The sequence below is a fragment of the Felis catus genome, chromosome X (assembly GCF_018350175.1).
Source record: "Felis catus isolate Fca126 chromosome X, F.catus_Fca126_mat1.0, whole genome shotgun sequence".
In the NCBI taxonomy this organism is placed as follows: Eukaryota; Metazoa; Chordata; class Mammalia; order Carnivora; family Felidae; genus Felis; species Felis catus.
The window spans coordinates 69,521,144-69,537,573 of NC_058386.1; the positions used below are offsets into that span (position 1 = coordinate 69,521,144).

The 16,430-nt window shown below is 35.1% G+C and overlaps 1 protein-coding gene across 2 annotated transcripts in view; it reads right to left on the minus strand.

Annotated features, from left to right (window-relative positions):
• HDX (highly divergent homeobox) overlaps window positions 1-16,430 on the minus strand; it is a 190,866-nt gene that overhangs the window by 68,053 nt on the left and 106,383 nt on the right. For both annotated transcript variants that reach the window (XM_006943850.4, XM_019824034.3), the window contains exon 5: window positions 13,916-14,062. In XM_006943850.4, the coding sequence (XP_006943912.3) occupies window positions 13,916-14,062 (147 nt within the window). The remainder of the gene's footprint in view (window positions 1-13,915; window positions 14,063-16,430) is intronic.

Sequence of the window (16,430 nt, forward strand, 5' to 3'; positions counted from 1 at the left end):
TATAGTACTGTCTTTCTCTGGCTGACTTATTTTGCTTAACATAGTACTCTCTAGCTCCACTCATGTCATTGCAAATGGAGATTTCATTAGTTTTCATGGCTGAGTAACATTCTATTGCATATATTTACCATTTATTTATCCATTCTTCAGCTGATGAACATTTCAGCTGTTTCCACAATATAGCTATTGTAGAAAATGCAGCTGTAAACACTGGGGTGCATGTATCCCTTTGAATTAGTATTTTTGTATTCTTTTGGTAAATAACTAATAATGCAATTGCTGGATTATAGGGGTAGTTCTATTATAACTTTTTGAGGAACCTCCATATTGTTTTCAAGAGTGGCTATACAGACAGTACAGGAGTGTTCCACTTTCTCCACATCCATGCCAACACCTGTTGTTTCTTGTGTTGTTGATTTTAGCCATTCTTTTTTAAAAAATCTTCTTTTTAATTAATATTGAGAGAGAGAGAGAGAGAGAGAGAGAGAGAGAGAGAGAGAGAGAGAGAGAGAACCTTAGCAGGGGAGGGACATAGAAAGAGGAAGAGACAGAATCTCAATCACTCCACATTATCAGTGCAGAGCCTGATGCATGGCTAAATCTGATGAACCATGAGATCATGACCTGAGCTGAAATCAAGAATTGGATGCTTAACCAACTGAGCCACCCAGGTGCCCCAGATTTCAGCCATTCTGACAGGTGTGAAATGATATTTCATTGTAGTTTTGATTTGTATTTTCCTGATAATCAGTGATATTGAGCTTCTTTTCATGTGTCTGTTCACCACCTGTATGTCTTCTTTGGAAAAATGTCTATTCATATTTTCTGCCAATTTTTGACTTGAACTATTCACTTTTGGGTGTTGAGTTTTTTAAGTACTGTATATATTTTGGACACTAACTTTTTAGCAGATATTTCATTTGAAAAAATCTACCATTCTTCAGGTTGCCTTTTAATTTTGTTCATTGTGTCCTTCATTGTGCAGAAGCTTTTTGTCTTGAAGAGGTCCAAATTGTCTGCTTTTGCTTTTGTTTCCTTTGCCTCAGGAGATCTATTCAGTAAGAAGTTACTAGAACTGATGTCAAAGAGGTTGCTGCCTGTGTTCTTCTCTAGGATTTTAGTGGTTTTGTGTCTCACATTTAAGTCTTTCATCCATTTTGAATTTCTTTTTGTGTATGGTGTAAGAAAGTGGTCTGTTTTCATGCTTTTGCATGCTGCTGTCCAGTTTTTTTTTTCCAACATCATGTGTTGAAGAGACTGTCGCTTTCCCATTGGATATTCTTTCCTGCTTTGTCAAAGGTTAATTAACCATATAGTTGTGGGTTCATTTCTGGGTGTTTGTTATTTTGTTAATGGCTTGCATATGTTCTTTATTTTCGATATTACCTCTTATTGGATATCTAATTTGCCAATATCCTCTTTCATTTAGTAGGTTGCCTTTTCATTTTTTGATAATTTATTTTGCTGTGCAGAAGCTTTTTAGTTTCATGTAGCCCCAGTTTATTTTGGTTTGTTTCCCTTGCCTTTGGAGACAAATCCAAGACAACATCAGTAAGACCAATGGCAAGGAGTTTGCCACTTACATTTTCTTCCAGAAATTTTGTTTTCAGGACTAATGTTGAGGTCTTTAATCCACCATGAATTAATTTTTGTATGTAGTGTAACATAGTGGCCCAAAATTACTCTTTTGCATGTAGCTGTCCAGTTTTCCCACCACCATTTATTGAAGGACTACTCTTTTCCCATTGTATATTTTTGCATCTTTTGTTATAAATTAGTTTAGTATATATATATATATATATATATATATATATATATATATATATGCGGGCTTATTTTTGGGTACTCTAATATGTTCATTTATCTATGTGCCAAGTTTCATGGCAATACTATAGTGTTTTGATTATATCTTTTTATTATAGTTTGAGGTCAGGGTGTATGATGCTTCCACATTTGTTCTTCTTTCTCAAGACTGTTTTGGCTATTCAGGATATTTTGTGGATACATAAGAGTTTTAGAATCATTTTTTTTTCTAGTTCTGTGAAAAATGCCACTGGAATTTTGATAGGAATTTCATTGTGCCTTCTCCAATTTCTTTCCTCAATGTCCTATACCTGTAAATGTAGAGGTATTTCACCTTTTTGGCTAAATTTATTTCTAGGCTTTTTATTCTTTTCAATGTGATTGAAAATGTGATCGTTTCTTGATTTCTCTGATTGTTCTTTATTAGTGTATAGAAACACAAAAAATGTTTTTTAATTTGTAATCTAAATTTGCTGGATTTATTTATAATAACATTTTTTTGGCGGGGTGTTTAGAGTTTCTATATATAGTATTATGTCATCTACAAATAATGAGTGTTACTTCTGCCTTTCCAATCTATATGTCTTTTCTTTCTTTTTCTTTCCTAATTGCTGTTGCTAGGACTTCCAATACTATGTTGAAAAAAGTGGGGAGATTGAGCATTATTAATTCTCTCCTGACCTTAGAAGAAAAGCTTTCTGCTTTCCACTATTGAGAATGATATTAGCTGTGGGTCTGTCATGTATGGTCTTCATTATGTTGTGGTACATCCCCTCTGTACCTACTCTATTAAGAGATATTTTAATCATAAATGGATATGGAATTTTGTCAAATGATTCTTGTATCTATTGAGATGATTATATGATTTTTATGTTTCATTTTATTAATGTGCCTGTATGATGTTGATTGATTGATATATCTTGTACCATCATTGTATCCCTGGGATAAATCCCACTTGACCATGATGTAAGGTCTTTTTAATGTATTGTTAAATTCAGTTTTCTAATGTTTTGTTAAGGATTTTTGCATCTATGTTCATTAGGAATACTGGACTGTAACTTTCTTGTTTTGTAGTGTCCTTATCTGGTTTGGGTATCAAGATATTGTTGGCATCCTAAAATGAGTTTGGAAGCTTTTTTCCCACTTCGATTTCTGGATAATTTTGAGGATAAGTATTAAATCATCCTTGAACGTTTGATAGAATTTACCAGCCACATCATCATGTCCTGAACTTTTTTTTTCAATATATGAAATTTATTGTAAAATTGGTTTCCATACAACACCCAGTGCTCATCCCAAAAGGTGCCCTCCTCAGTAAACATCACCCACCCTCCCCTCCATCCCAACACCCACCAACCCTCAGTTTGTTCTCAGTTTTTAAGACTCTCTTATGCTTTGGCTCTCTCCCACTGTAACCTCTTTTTTTTCCTTCCCCTCCCCCATGGGTTTCTGTTAAGTTTCTCAGGATCCACATAAGAGTGAAAACATATGGTATCTGTCTTTCTCTGTATGGCTTATTTCACTTAGCATCACACTCTCCAGTTCCATCTACGTTGTAACAAAAGGCCATATTTCATCCTTTCTCATAGCCACATAGTACTCCATTATGTATATAAACCACAATTATCCATTCATCAGTTGATGGACATTTAGGCTCTTTCCATAATTTGGCTATTGTTGAGAGTGCTGCTAAAAAAATTGGGGTACAAGTGCTCCTATGCATCAGTACTCCTATATCCCTTGGGCAAATTCCTAGAAGTGCTATTGCTGGGTCATAGGGTAGGTCTATTTTTAATATTCTGAGGAACCTCCACACTGTTTTACAGAATGGCTGCACCAGTTTGCATTCCCACCAACAGTGCAAGAGGGTTCCCTTTTCTCCACATCCTCTCCACCATCTATAGTCTCCTGATTTGTTCATTTTGGCCACTCTGACTGGCGTGAGGTGATATCTGAGTGTGGTTTTGATTTGTATTTCCCTGATGAGGAGCGATGTTGAGCATCTTATCATGTGCCTTTTGGCCATCTGGATGTCTTCTTTAGAGAAGTGTCTATTCACGTTTTCTGCCCATTTCTTCACTGGGTTATTTGTCTTATGGGTGTGGAGTTTGGTGAGCTCTTTATAGATTTTGGATACAAGCCTTTTGTCCGATATGTCATTTGAAAATATCTTTTCCCATTCCGTTGGTTGCCTTTTAGTTTTGTTGGTTGTTTCCTTTGCTGTGCAGAAGCTTTTTATCTTCATAAGGTCCCAGTAATTCATTTTTGCTTTTAATTCCCTTGCCTTTGGGGATGTGTCAAGCAAGAGATTGCTACGACTGAGGTCAGAGAGGTCTTTTCCTGCTTTCTCCTCTAGGGTTTTGATGGTTTCCTGTCTCACATTCAGGTCCTTTACCCATTTTGAGTTTATTTTTGTGAATGGTGTCAGAAAGTGGTCTAGTTTCAACCTTCTGCATATTGCTGTCCAGTTCTCCAAGCAGCATTTGTTAGACTGTCTTTTCCATTGGATGTTCTTTCCTGCTTTGTCAAAGATGAGTTGGCCATACGTTTGTGGGTCTAGTTCTGGGGTTTCTATTCTATTCCAGTGGTCTCTGTGTCTGTTTTTGTGCCAATACCATGCTGTCTTGATGATGACAGCTTTGTAGTAGAGGCTAAAGTCTGGGATTGTGATGCCTCCTGCTTTGGTCTTCTTCTTCAAAATTACTTTGGCTATTTGGGGCCTTTTGTGGTTCCATATGAATTTTAGGATGGCTTGTTCTAGTTTTGAGAAGAATGCTGGTGCAATTTTGATTGGGATTGCATTGAATGTGTAGATAGCTTTGGGTAGTATTGACATTTTTACAATATTTATTCTTCCAATCCATGAGCAGGGAATGTCTGTCCATTTCTTTATATCTTCTTCAATTTCCTTCATAAGCTTTCTCTAGTTTTCAGCATACAGATCTTTTACATCTTTGGTTAGATTTATTCCTAGGCATTTTATGCTTCTTGGTGCAATTTTGAGTGGGATCAGTTTCTTTATTTGTCTTTCTGTTGCTTCATTATTAGTGTATAAGAATGCAACTGATTTCTGTACATTGATTTTGTATCCTGCAACTTTGCTGAATTCATGTATCAGTTCTAGCAGACTTTTGGTGGAGTCTATTGGATTTTCCATGTATAGTATCATGTCATCTGCAAAAAGTGAAAGCTTGACTTCATCTTTGCCAATTTTGATGCCCTTTGATTTCCTTTTGTTGTCTGATTGCTAATGCTAGAACTTCCAACACTATGTTAAACAACAGCGGTGATAGTGGGCATTCCTGTCGTGTTCCTGATCTCAGGGGAAAAGCTCTCAGTTTTTCCCCATTGAGGATGATGTTAGCTGTGGGCTTTTCATAAATGGCTTTGATGATGTTTAAGTATGTTCCTGCTATCCCGACTTTCTCAAGGGTTTTTATTAAGAAAGGGTGCTGAATTTTGTCAAATGCCTTTTCTGCATCGATTGACAGGATCATATGCTTCCTTTCTTTTATTAATGTGATGTATCACCTTGATTGATTTGTGAATGTTGAACAAGACTTGTATCCCAGGAATGAATCCCACTTGAGCATGGTGAATAATTCTTTTTATATGCGTTGAATTCGATTTGCTAGTATCTTATTGAGAATTTTTGCATCCATATTCATCAGGGGTATTGGCCTGTAGTTCTCTTTTTTTTTACTGGGTCTCTGTTTAGTTTAGGAATCAAAATAATACTGGCTTCATAGAAAGAGTCTGCAAGTTTTCCTTCCCTTTCTATTTCTTGGAATGGCTTGTGAAGGATAGTTATTATCTGTGCTTTAAACGTCTGGTAGAACTCCCCTGGGAAGCCATCTCGTCCTGGACTCTTATTTTTGGGAGATTTTTGATAACTGATTCAATTTCTTCGCTGGTTATGGGTCTGTTCAAGCTTTCTATTTCCTCCTGATTGAGTTTTGGAAGAGTGTGGGTGTTTAGGAATTTGTCCATTTCTTCCAGGTTGTCCAATTTGTTGGCATGTAATTTTTCATAGTATTCCCTGATAATTGTTTGTATCTCTGAGGGATTGGTTGTAACTTTTGTTTGTTTAGAGTTTTTTTGTGATTGATTCATTCTCCTCATTAATAATAAGTTAACTTAGATTTCCTATTTTTCATGGTTCAGTCTTGGAATATTGTGTTTCCAGTAATTTATCAATTTATTCTGGGTTGTCTAATGTGTTGCTCCAGACAATTTATAATAATCTTATGAACCCTTGTATTTCTGTGGTATCTGTTGTAATTTCTCTTTCATTTCTGTTTTTATTTCAGCCTTCTTTTTTCCTGGTGAAGCTAGCTAAAGATTTGTGAACTGTGTTTATCTTTTTAAAGAAACAGCCCTTGATTTCATTTATCTGTTCTATTTCACTTTTACTATCTAATTTATTTCCACTCTAATCTTTGTTACTTTCTTCTACTACCTTTTTTCTTGTTACTTTAGGTCTATAGTTAATTGTTTATTTAAGGTTTCTCTTTTTCATAGCTTGTAGTACTAGGAACTTTCCTTTTAGAACCGCTTTTGCTGTATCCCCTAGATTTTGGTAAGTCATTTTTTTTGTTTGTTTTCATTTGTTTCTAATAAATCTGTGATGCCAGTTTCTTCTTGTAATTGATTTCTAGTTTCATGCTCTTGTGGTCAGAAAAGATGCTTAATAAAATTTCAGTCATCTTAAATTTATTGAGACCTGTGGCCTAATATGTGATTTGTATTGGAAAATGTTCCACGTCAGCTTGAGAAGAATGTGAATTCTGCTGATTTTGGATGAAATGTTCTGTGTATTTTTTTAATGTCCATCTGCTCTACTATGTTGTTTAAGGTCCTTTATTGATTTTCTGGCTGGAAAAACTATCCATTGAGGCAAATGGGCTGCTAAAGTCCCCTGCTATTATTCTATTGCTATCAATGTCTCTTTTTTTCTTTCTTTTATTGAAGTAATAATTGACATAGTGTTATATTAGTTTCACATCTACAATATAATGTTTCAACAATGACATACATTACTCAGTGTTCATAAATATAAACATACTCTTTTTTTATTTATTTATTTTTTATATATAAAATTTATTGACAAATTGGTTTCCATACAACACCCAGTGCTCATCCCTAAAGGTGCCCTCCTCAATACCCGTCACCCACCCTCTCCTCCCTCCCACCCCCCATCAACCCTCAGTTTGTTCTCAGTTTTTAACAGTCTCTTATGTTTTGGCTCTCTCCCACTCTAACCTCTTTTTTTTTTTCCTTCCCCTCCCCCATGGGTTCCTGTTAAGTTTCTCAGGATCCACATAAGAGTGAAACCATATGGTATCTGTCTTTCTCTGTATGGCTTATTTCACTTAGCATCACACTCTCCAGTTCCATCCACGTTGCTACAAAAGGCCCTATTTCATTTTTTCTCATTGCCACGTAGTATTCCATTGTGTATATAAACCACAATTTCTTTATCCATTCATCAGTTGATGGACATTTAGGCTCTTTCCATAATTTGGCTATTGTTGAGAGTGCTGCCATGAACATTGGGGTACAAGTGGCCCTATGCATCAGTACTCCTGTATCCCTTGGGTAAATTCCTAGCAGTGCTATTGCTGGGTCATAGGGTAAGTCTATTTTTAATATTCTGAGGAACCTCCACACTGCTTTCCAGAGCGGCTGCACCAGTTTGCATTCCCACCAACAGTGCAAGAGGGTTCCCGTTTCTCCACATCCTCTCCAGCATCTATAGTCTCCTGATTTGTTCATTTTGGCCACTCTGACTGGCGTGAGGTGATACCTGAGTGTGGTTTTGATTTGTATTTCCCTGATAAGGAGCGACGCTGAACATCTTTTCATGTGCCTGTTGGCCATCCGGATGTCTTCCTTAGAGAAGTGTCTATTCATGTTTTCTTCCCATTTCTTCACTGGGTTATTTGTTTTTCGGGTGTGGAGTTTGGTGAGCTCTTTATAGATTTTCGATACTAGCCCTTTGTCCGATATGTCATTTGAAAATATCTTTTCCCATTCCGTTGGTTGCCTTTTAGTTTTGTTGGTTGTTTCCTTTGCTGTGCAGAAGCTTTTTATCTTCATAAGGTCCCAGTAATTCACTTTTGCTTTTAATTCCCTTGCCCTTGGGGATGTGTCGAGTAAGAGATTGCTACGGCTGAGGTCAGAGAGGTCTTTTCCTGCTTTCTCCTCTAAGGTTTTGATGGTTTCCTGTCTCGCATTTAGGTCCTTTATCCATTTTGAGTTTATTTTTGTGAATGGTGTGAGAAAGTGGTCTAGTTTCAACCTTCTGCATGTTGCTGTCCAGTTCTCCCAGCACCATTTGTTAAAGAGGCTGTCTTTTTTCCATTGGATGTTCTTTCCTGCTTTGTCAAAGATGAGTTGGCCATATGTTTGTGGGTCTAGTTCTGGGGTTTCTATTCTATTCCATTGGTCTATGTGTCTGTTTTTGTGCCAAAATATAAACATACTCTTGATCCCATATATTTTACCCCTCCCTTCAGTTACCTCCCCTCTGGCAATCACCATTTTGTTCTCTGAATTTAAAGGTGTGGTTTTTGATATTTTTCCATTGTTGGTTCATCTGTTTTGTTCCTTAAATTCCACATATGAGTGAAATTATATGAATTCCACATTGAGAATTTTAATAGCTGTGGGTTTTTCATATATGACCTTTGTTATGTTGAGTTATGTTCCCTCTAAACCTACTCTATTGATGGTTTTTATCATGAATGGATATTGTCCTTTGTCAAATGCTTTATCTGCATCTATTGAGAGGATCATTTGGTTATTATCCTTTCTTTTATTAATGTGGTATATCACATTGATTTATTTGTAGATATGAAACCACCCTTGCAACCCAAGAGTAAATGCCACTTATTTATGGTGAATGATTCTGTTAAGTATTATTGGATTTTACTTGCTAGTATTTTATTGAGAATTTTTGCATCTGTTTAAATGGACTAAATGCTCCAATAAAAAAATATAAGGTGACAGAGTGGATAAAAAGCAATACCCAACTATATGCTGCCAAAGGATACTCACTTCAGAACTAAAGACACATGCACATAAAAAGTGAAAGGGTGGAAAACATTTCCCATACAAATCTAAACAAAAAGAAAGGTGGTGTATCAATACTCGTATCAGAAAAAAATAGACTTTAAAACAAAGATTGTAACAAGAGACAAAGAAAGACACCGCATATGATAAAGAGAATAGTCCAACAAAAGTATATAGCGATTGTAAATATTTATGCACCAACATGAAAGCACCTAAATAAAGAAAACAGCTATTAACAGACATAGAAGAAGAAATTGGTAATAATACAATAATAAGAGGGGATTTTGACATCCCACTTACATCAATGGATAGATCATCCAAACATAAAAACAAAAATGAAACAATGTCTTTGAATGACATATTGGACCAGATGGGTTTAACAGATAAATTCAGAATATCCCATCTCAAAACAGCAGAGTACACATTCTCTTCAAGTACACATGGCACATTATCCAGGACTGACCATATATTAGGGCATAAAAAAATCTTAACAAATCATGTCACACATCTTTTCCAACCACAGCAGTTGAAAGTGGAAATCAATCACAAGAAAATCTGGAAGGAACACAACTACATGGAAGCTAAATAACATGCTACTAAACAGTGAATGGATCAATCAAGAAATGAAAAAAAAAACACATGAAGACAAGTGAAAATGAGAGCACAATGGTTCAAACTCTATGGGATGCAGCAAACACTGTCCGAAGAGGAAAGATTTTTATATCTTTCATTTTGAGAGAGTATGTTTAGGAATATTCTATCACTGTCTCCTCTCTCTTGCAGAATGGGGTCTCCCCCATGGCAATGAATTTCATGATAACTTACTGAAAGTACAGCAAAAAGATAACCACATTGAAAGTGGAAATCTCAGGATAACAGCTGTGTTCCAGGTGAAGACCTACCAATTCAGACTGGAACAGATCAGATTTCAGGAAAAATTTCTTCAAGATGATAAAACTGTTACACTACCAAATGTGTATGAATGTATTGAGAAGAGAGATATGCACCTGGGAAGGGTTTCAGAATAAATTAGTAGTAAGTACCTACAAAATTAAGCAAGCAAAAATGCAAAAAAAAACCCAAAAAACTAATAATGAACACAAAACCAAAACAAAACAAAAAACAAAATAATTTCACACAGAAATAGTATAATATAATATACTACATATATTAATATGTAGTATAATAGTATACTACATAAGTCAAATATGTAAAACACTTACTTAGTTATAATAATGTTAACACTGGATAACTAACTAACCGAAATTATGAAATAACCAAACTGGGAGAATAAAAAGAGAAAAAGTATGCATGTAAGTAAAAGGATCACTGAAGAGATCTTGAAAAAGATTGAGGATAAACCCTCGTATTTCATAGTGGAAAATCAATCAACAATGGCTAGCATTGAAAAATCAAGAAATAGTCATATAAACAGAGAGAAGGGAGACTCTTAGGTATTCTCCCTCTTCCATAATAATAAAAAAATGTAGCTGGGCATATGGCTTCCCAGAGTATAACTGCATTTGCAGCATCCCTTACAGTTAGGTATGACCATGGAACTAATCTTCAGCCAGTGGGTTAGAAGTGAATGTGTCTTGTGACAGTTTCTGGGAATCCTCTTTAAAAGACAGCTGGTACACACCCCTTGCCTCTTCTTTTACCCCCCTCTGTCTTGCTTCCTGGACCATGTCATAATTTTGGAGCTTGTGGGCAAAAGTACATCATAGAGATGGCAGAATTGAAGGTGGAATGTACCAGAGTCTCTGAGGAGTTTATGGGGCAGAACTGCCATGCCAATTTTAAGTTGTATATCCCTGGACTTGTACATGAAATTAAAATATCTTGTCTGAATTACTATTGAGTGTTTCTGTTACAGCCAAACCTAATTCTAATTAATACAACACATTATTCATAGGTGGAGGTAAAAAGTGCTTGATTCCAGCTATTGGAAAATAGGAGTAGGGAAAGAATAAGGAATGTTGGTTTTATAGAAAGTTTTACAGAACTCGGCTCCTTAAGCTGGGTGCATTTATAACTTCTATTTAAAAAAAAACAAAAATGATAAGAACAAAAACACATGTTCTGAAGTTCCTTATTCTTGGCATTTAGGCTTCTCATACCATTATCCCACTCCAATTCTTCTTCAATCAATTGTATTCTTGTGTTATCCTTCTTGCTAGACTCCAAACTACTTAAAAATAGGAAAAGTATCTGATGCATTTCTATTTCTTTGTTAGTATACATAGCGTAGCATACTCAGTAAATGCAGGATTTAATTTGATTTTTCATTTGGATCCAAAAAAAACCAAAAAGCAAGCATTGTGAGAATAGCAATTATTTTTCGAAATCTGTGCTCCATGGTTTCTCCCAATATTCCATTTTTCTTCATCTATGTATGTGAAAATACTTTATTTCTTCCTATAGAAGAAATCTGAATTTTGTCATTTGTTCTTTAATAGCACTTCCCTCTTGATTTTCTGGGATGAATCTCCAGTGTAAGCTGAAGCCTACTCATATTTCCTTGAAAAAGCCAACTGTTAGCATCTCTTCTGAATTCCACATTGAATGATCCATGAAATCACCCAGAGTGGGATTCTTTATACCACATAAATCAAGAAATGCTATAAGAGACTGTTAAAAACTGAGAACAAACTGAGGGTTGATGGGGGTGGGAGGGAGGGGAGGGTGGGTGATGGGTATTGAGGAGGGCACCTTTTGGGATGAGCACTGGGTGTTGTATGGAAACCAATTTGACAATAAATTTCATATATTAAAAGGAAAAAAAATCAAGAAATGCTATAAATCAGGGTTTTTTTTTCCTTAGCTAATTGTTAAAACTTATGAGCATACTACTATTACTACTATTTAAATCTTATATCCACATTTTATAAATTGAATGTAAACTACTGTACCCATGACTGATCAATATAATTTTCAATCAAAATTTCATTACATAACATGTGAGGTCTATTTCATATTACCTTATGTAATGTTTCATAATGTAATGTAATGTAATCACCCAAATTCCGAATATTTTCAGCATGCCAAAAAGAAACCCTATACTCATTAACAATCATTTTTCATTCCTCCCTATCTCAATCCCCTGGCAATTACTGATACTACTTTTCATTTCTGTAGATGTTCCTATTCTGGATATTTCATATAAATGGAATCATAAAATATGTGGTCTTTGGTAACTGGTTTCTTTCACTTAGTATAATGTTTTCAAGAATCATCTATTTTGTAGCACGTTTCAGTATTTCATTACTTTATATGTTTATATAATATTCCATTCTATGCTATATCACATTTTCTTTATGCATTCACTTCATGGACATTTGTTTTTTTCCCACTTTTTGGCTATTATGAACAATGCTGCTATGAATATCCATGTATAAGTACTTTTTTTTAAGTTTTTATTTAAATTGCAATTAGTTAACATACAACGTATTATTAGTTTCAGGTGTACAATTCAGTGTTTCAACACTTACATACAACACCCTGTGCTCACTGCAAGTGCACTCCTCAATCACCAACACCTATTTATTCCATCCCTCCCAATCACCTCTTCCATCGTAACCATCAATTCATTCTCTATAGTTAAGAGTCTGTTTCTTGGTTTGCCTCTCTCTCTTTTTTTTCTCCTATGCTCATTTGTTTCAATAAAACAAAAAGCTTTGCAGAGTGAATGAAATGATCAACAAAACTAAAAGCCAACCTACAGAATGGGAGAAGATACTAGCAAATGACATTCTGATAGAGGATTATTATCCAAAATATATAAAGAACTCATAAAACTCAACACCCAAAAGATGAATAATCCAATTAAAAAATGAGCAGAAGACAAGAATAGACATTTTTCCAAAGAAGACATACAGATGGCCAACAGATATATGAAAAGATGCTCACCATCACTGATCATCAGAGAAATACAAATCAAAACTACAATGAGGTATCACCTCACACTTGTCAAAATGGCTAAAATTAACAACACAAGAAACAAGTGTTGGTGAAGATGTGAAGAAAGGGGAACCCTCTTGCACTGTCTGTGGAATGTGAATTGGTGCAGCCACTGTGGAAAACAGTATGGAGGTTCCTCAAAAAATTAAAAATAGAACTACCTTACAATCCAGGAATTGTACAACAAGGTATTTACCCATAGAATAAAAAATACTAACTTGAAGGGATACATGCACCTCAATGTTTATAGCAGCATTATCTATAATAGCCAAATTATGGAAACAGACCAAATGTCCATTGACTGCTGAATGGATAAAGAAAAAGTGGTACATATATACAATGGAATATTACCCAGCCATAAAAAAAATTGCAATGTGACCATTTGGAAGAATGTGAATGGATCTGGAGAGTATTATGCTAAGTGAAATAAGTCAGTCAGAGAGCAAGAAATACCATAATATTTCATTAATATGTGGAAATTAAGAAAAAAATGAGCATGTATAAGTTTTTCAGTATACATACATTTCATTTCTTTTGGGTACATACCTAAGAGTGAAATTGATGGGTCATATGATAACTCTATGTTAAAAATTTAAGAACTGTTTTCCAACGTGGCTAAAACATTTTACATTTACAACAAAAGTGTACAATGCTTCCAATTTATCCACATTCCAGTCAACACTTGTTATTATCTGTCTTTTTTATTATAGTCATCATATAGGCTATTAAGTGGTATCTCATTGTGGTTTTGATTTCCACAATGACAAATGATGTTGAACATTTTTTTGTGTGTTTATTGGCCAGTTGCATATCTTCTTTGAATAAAGTATATTTAAATTCTTTGCCCATTTTCAATTGCATTATTTGCCTTTTTATTATTAATATTTAAGAATTCTTTACATACTCTGAATATAAACTCCTTATCAGATATGTACTTTGAAAATATCCCCCCCCATTCTGTGGATAATCTTTTTCACTTTATTGATGTTCTTGTTTACAGCACCTCATGCAATTTTTATAGAGCTTTCTTTTATGACAATCTTCAATCACAGCATGAAAATTATTGAAAATGTCTTACCCGAACTATTTCACAGTCAACATTTAATTCAGTTGCAACTGCTTCAATTTTCTCTCTACACACAGAACCAAGGCTGGTCATGCCATTGTCCCAGTACTTCTTAAGGGTGGCTAAGTCTCGGTCACTGAACTGAGTGCGGTCTTGTAGCTATAAGACAGATTTAAAATAATTAGAACAATAAAAGGAAAGAATATTATAGACAGGATCATCTGGGTGATCTATGCTAGGCTACTTTCAACACATAACTAAATTAATTTCACAGTTCTTAATATGTGTTTCCGCATTCTGAAATGGGCCTCTCCATGATATTTCCATAACATGAAAGTGTGTTAGAATAAAACAAGTCAAAAAAATGAACTGTTAGCAATTAATTAGTATTTTTAAGTTGTTTTCAGTTTTTATTTTTACCATTTTTTTAAGGTAGACTTCACACCCATTGTGGAGCTTGAACTCACAACCCTGAGATCAAGAATTGCATGCTCTACCAACTGAGCCAGAAAGGTGCACCAGCAAATAAGCAGTATTGATTTTAAATGATTATAATCACATAAATAATACATTGTATTGTCATTGTAGAAAATAAGGATAAATTTTTTAAGAAAGAATTTAAATTATCCACAATTCTGTAAATAGCACTTGTTAATATTATAATGTCTATTTTTTTCATTTTTCTATGATACACATATTCATATTCACACTAAATATATTTAAAAAAATAACGGTTAGGGCGCCTGGGTGGCTCAGTCGGTTGAGCGTCTGACTTCAGCTCAGGTCATGATCTCACAGTTTGTGAGTTCGAGCCCCACATCGGGCTCCATACTGACTGCTTGGAGCCTGGAGCCTGCTTCGGATTCTGTGTCTCCTTCTCTCTGCCCCTCCCCTGCTTGCACTGTCTCTCTCTCTCTCTCTTTCAAAAATAAATAAACATTAAAAATATTTAAAAAATAACAGTCAAGATCACATCACTGTGGTGTCTTTTGAGAATTTAATCTAGATTGGCCATGTGTAGATCTTGTATTAATGTTATAATAAATTAAAAGTGTAAATAAGAAAGGCTTAAGAAGATAAGGTAGCTTTTAATAATCATATTTATGGCTTCAGAAAGTTTCATAATAACCCTATCCTTTTTATTTTTAGATTTTTTATTCCAATAAACTATAGACCTTATATGTTATTTTAATTCAATGAATCCTAGAGGCAACTGTAGGAAGTAAATTAGAAGCATGAGGGAATAATGACTTTCATTTTACTGATAAGGAGTCAGGAAAAGCAGGGTCAAAGGACACATTTAACAAGGAACAAAATGTCCATCGCAGAGCTCGAAATAGAAATCTGATTTTTTTTTCCAAGTAACTTCATCCTTATGAGGTCTCCAATTAGCTAAGGAGGTGGTAAAAAAAAAATCTAAAAATAACTTTTAATTAAAAATCTAGTAGAGGCTAAAGTCTGGGATTGTGATGCCTCCTGCTTTGGTCTTCTTCAAAATTCCTTTGGCTATTCGGGGCCTTTTGTGGTTCCATATGAATTTTAGGATTGCTTGTTCTAGTTTCGAGAAGAATGCTGGTGCAATTTTGATTGGGATTGCATTGAATGTGTAGATAGCTTTGGGTAGTATTGACATTTTGACAATATTTATTTTTCCAATCCATGAGCAGGGAATGTCTTTCCATTTCTTTAAATCTTCTTCAATGTCCTTCATAAGCTTTCTATAGTTTTCAGCATACAGATCCTTTACATCTTTGGTTAGATTTATTCCTAGGTATTTTATGCTTCTTGGTGCAATTGTGAATGGGATCAGTTTCTTTATTTGTCTTTCTGTTGCTTCATTGTTAGTGTATAAGAATGCAACTGATTTCTGTACATTGATTTTGTATCCTGCAACTTTGCTGAATTCCTGTATCAGTTCTAGCAGACTTTTGGTGGAGTCTATCGGATTTTCCATGTATAATATCATGTCATCTGCAAAAAGCGAAAGCTTGACTTCATCTTTGCCAATTTTGATGCCTTTGATTTCCTTTTGTTGTCTGATTGCTGATAGAATACTACGTGGCAATGAGAAAAAATGAAATATGGCCTTTTGTAGCAACGTGGATGGAACTGGAGAGTGTGATGCTAAGTGAAATAAGCCATACAGAGAAAGACAGATACCATATGGTTTCACTCTTATGTGGATCCTGAGAAACTTAACAGGAACCCATGGGGGAGGGGAAGGAAAAAAAAAAGAGGTTAGAGTGGGAGAGAGCCAAAGCATAAGAGACTGTTAAAAACTGAGAACAAACTGAGGGTTGATGGGGGGTGGGAGGGAGGAGAGGGTGGGGGATGGGTATTGAGGAGGGCACCTTTTGGGATGAGCACTGGGTGCTGTATGGAAACCAATTTGTCAATAAATTTCATATAAAAAAATCTATATCCTTCAAAGCCCTTGTATGTGTATGCATGTTTTTGTGATGAGAGAACAAGAATGAGAGAGCAAGAGAGCGAGAAAGAAAGCCTGTGATAGTGAGTTGAGGAGAAA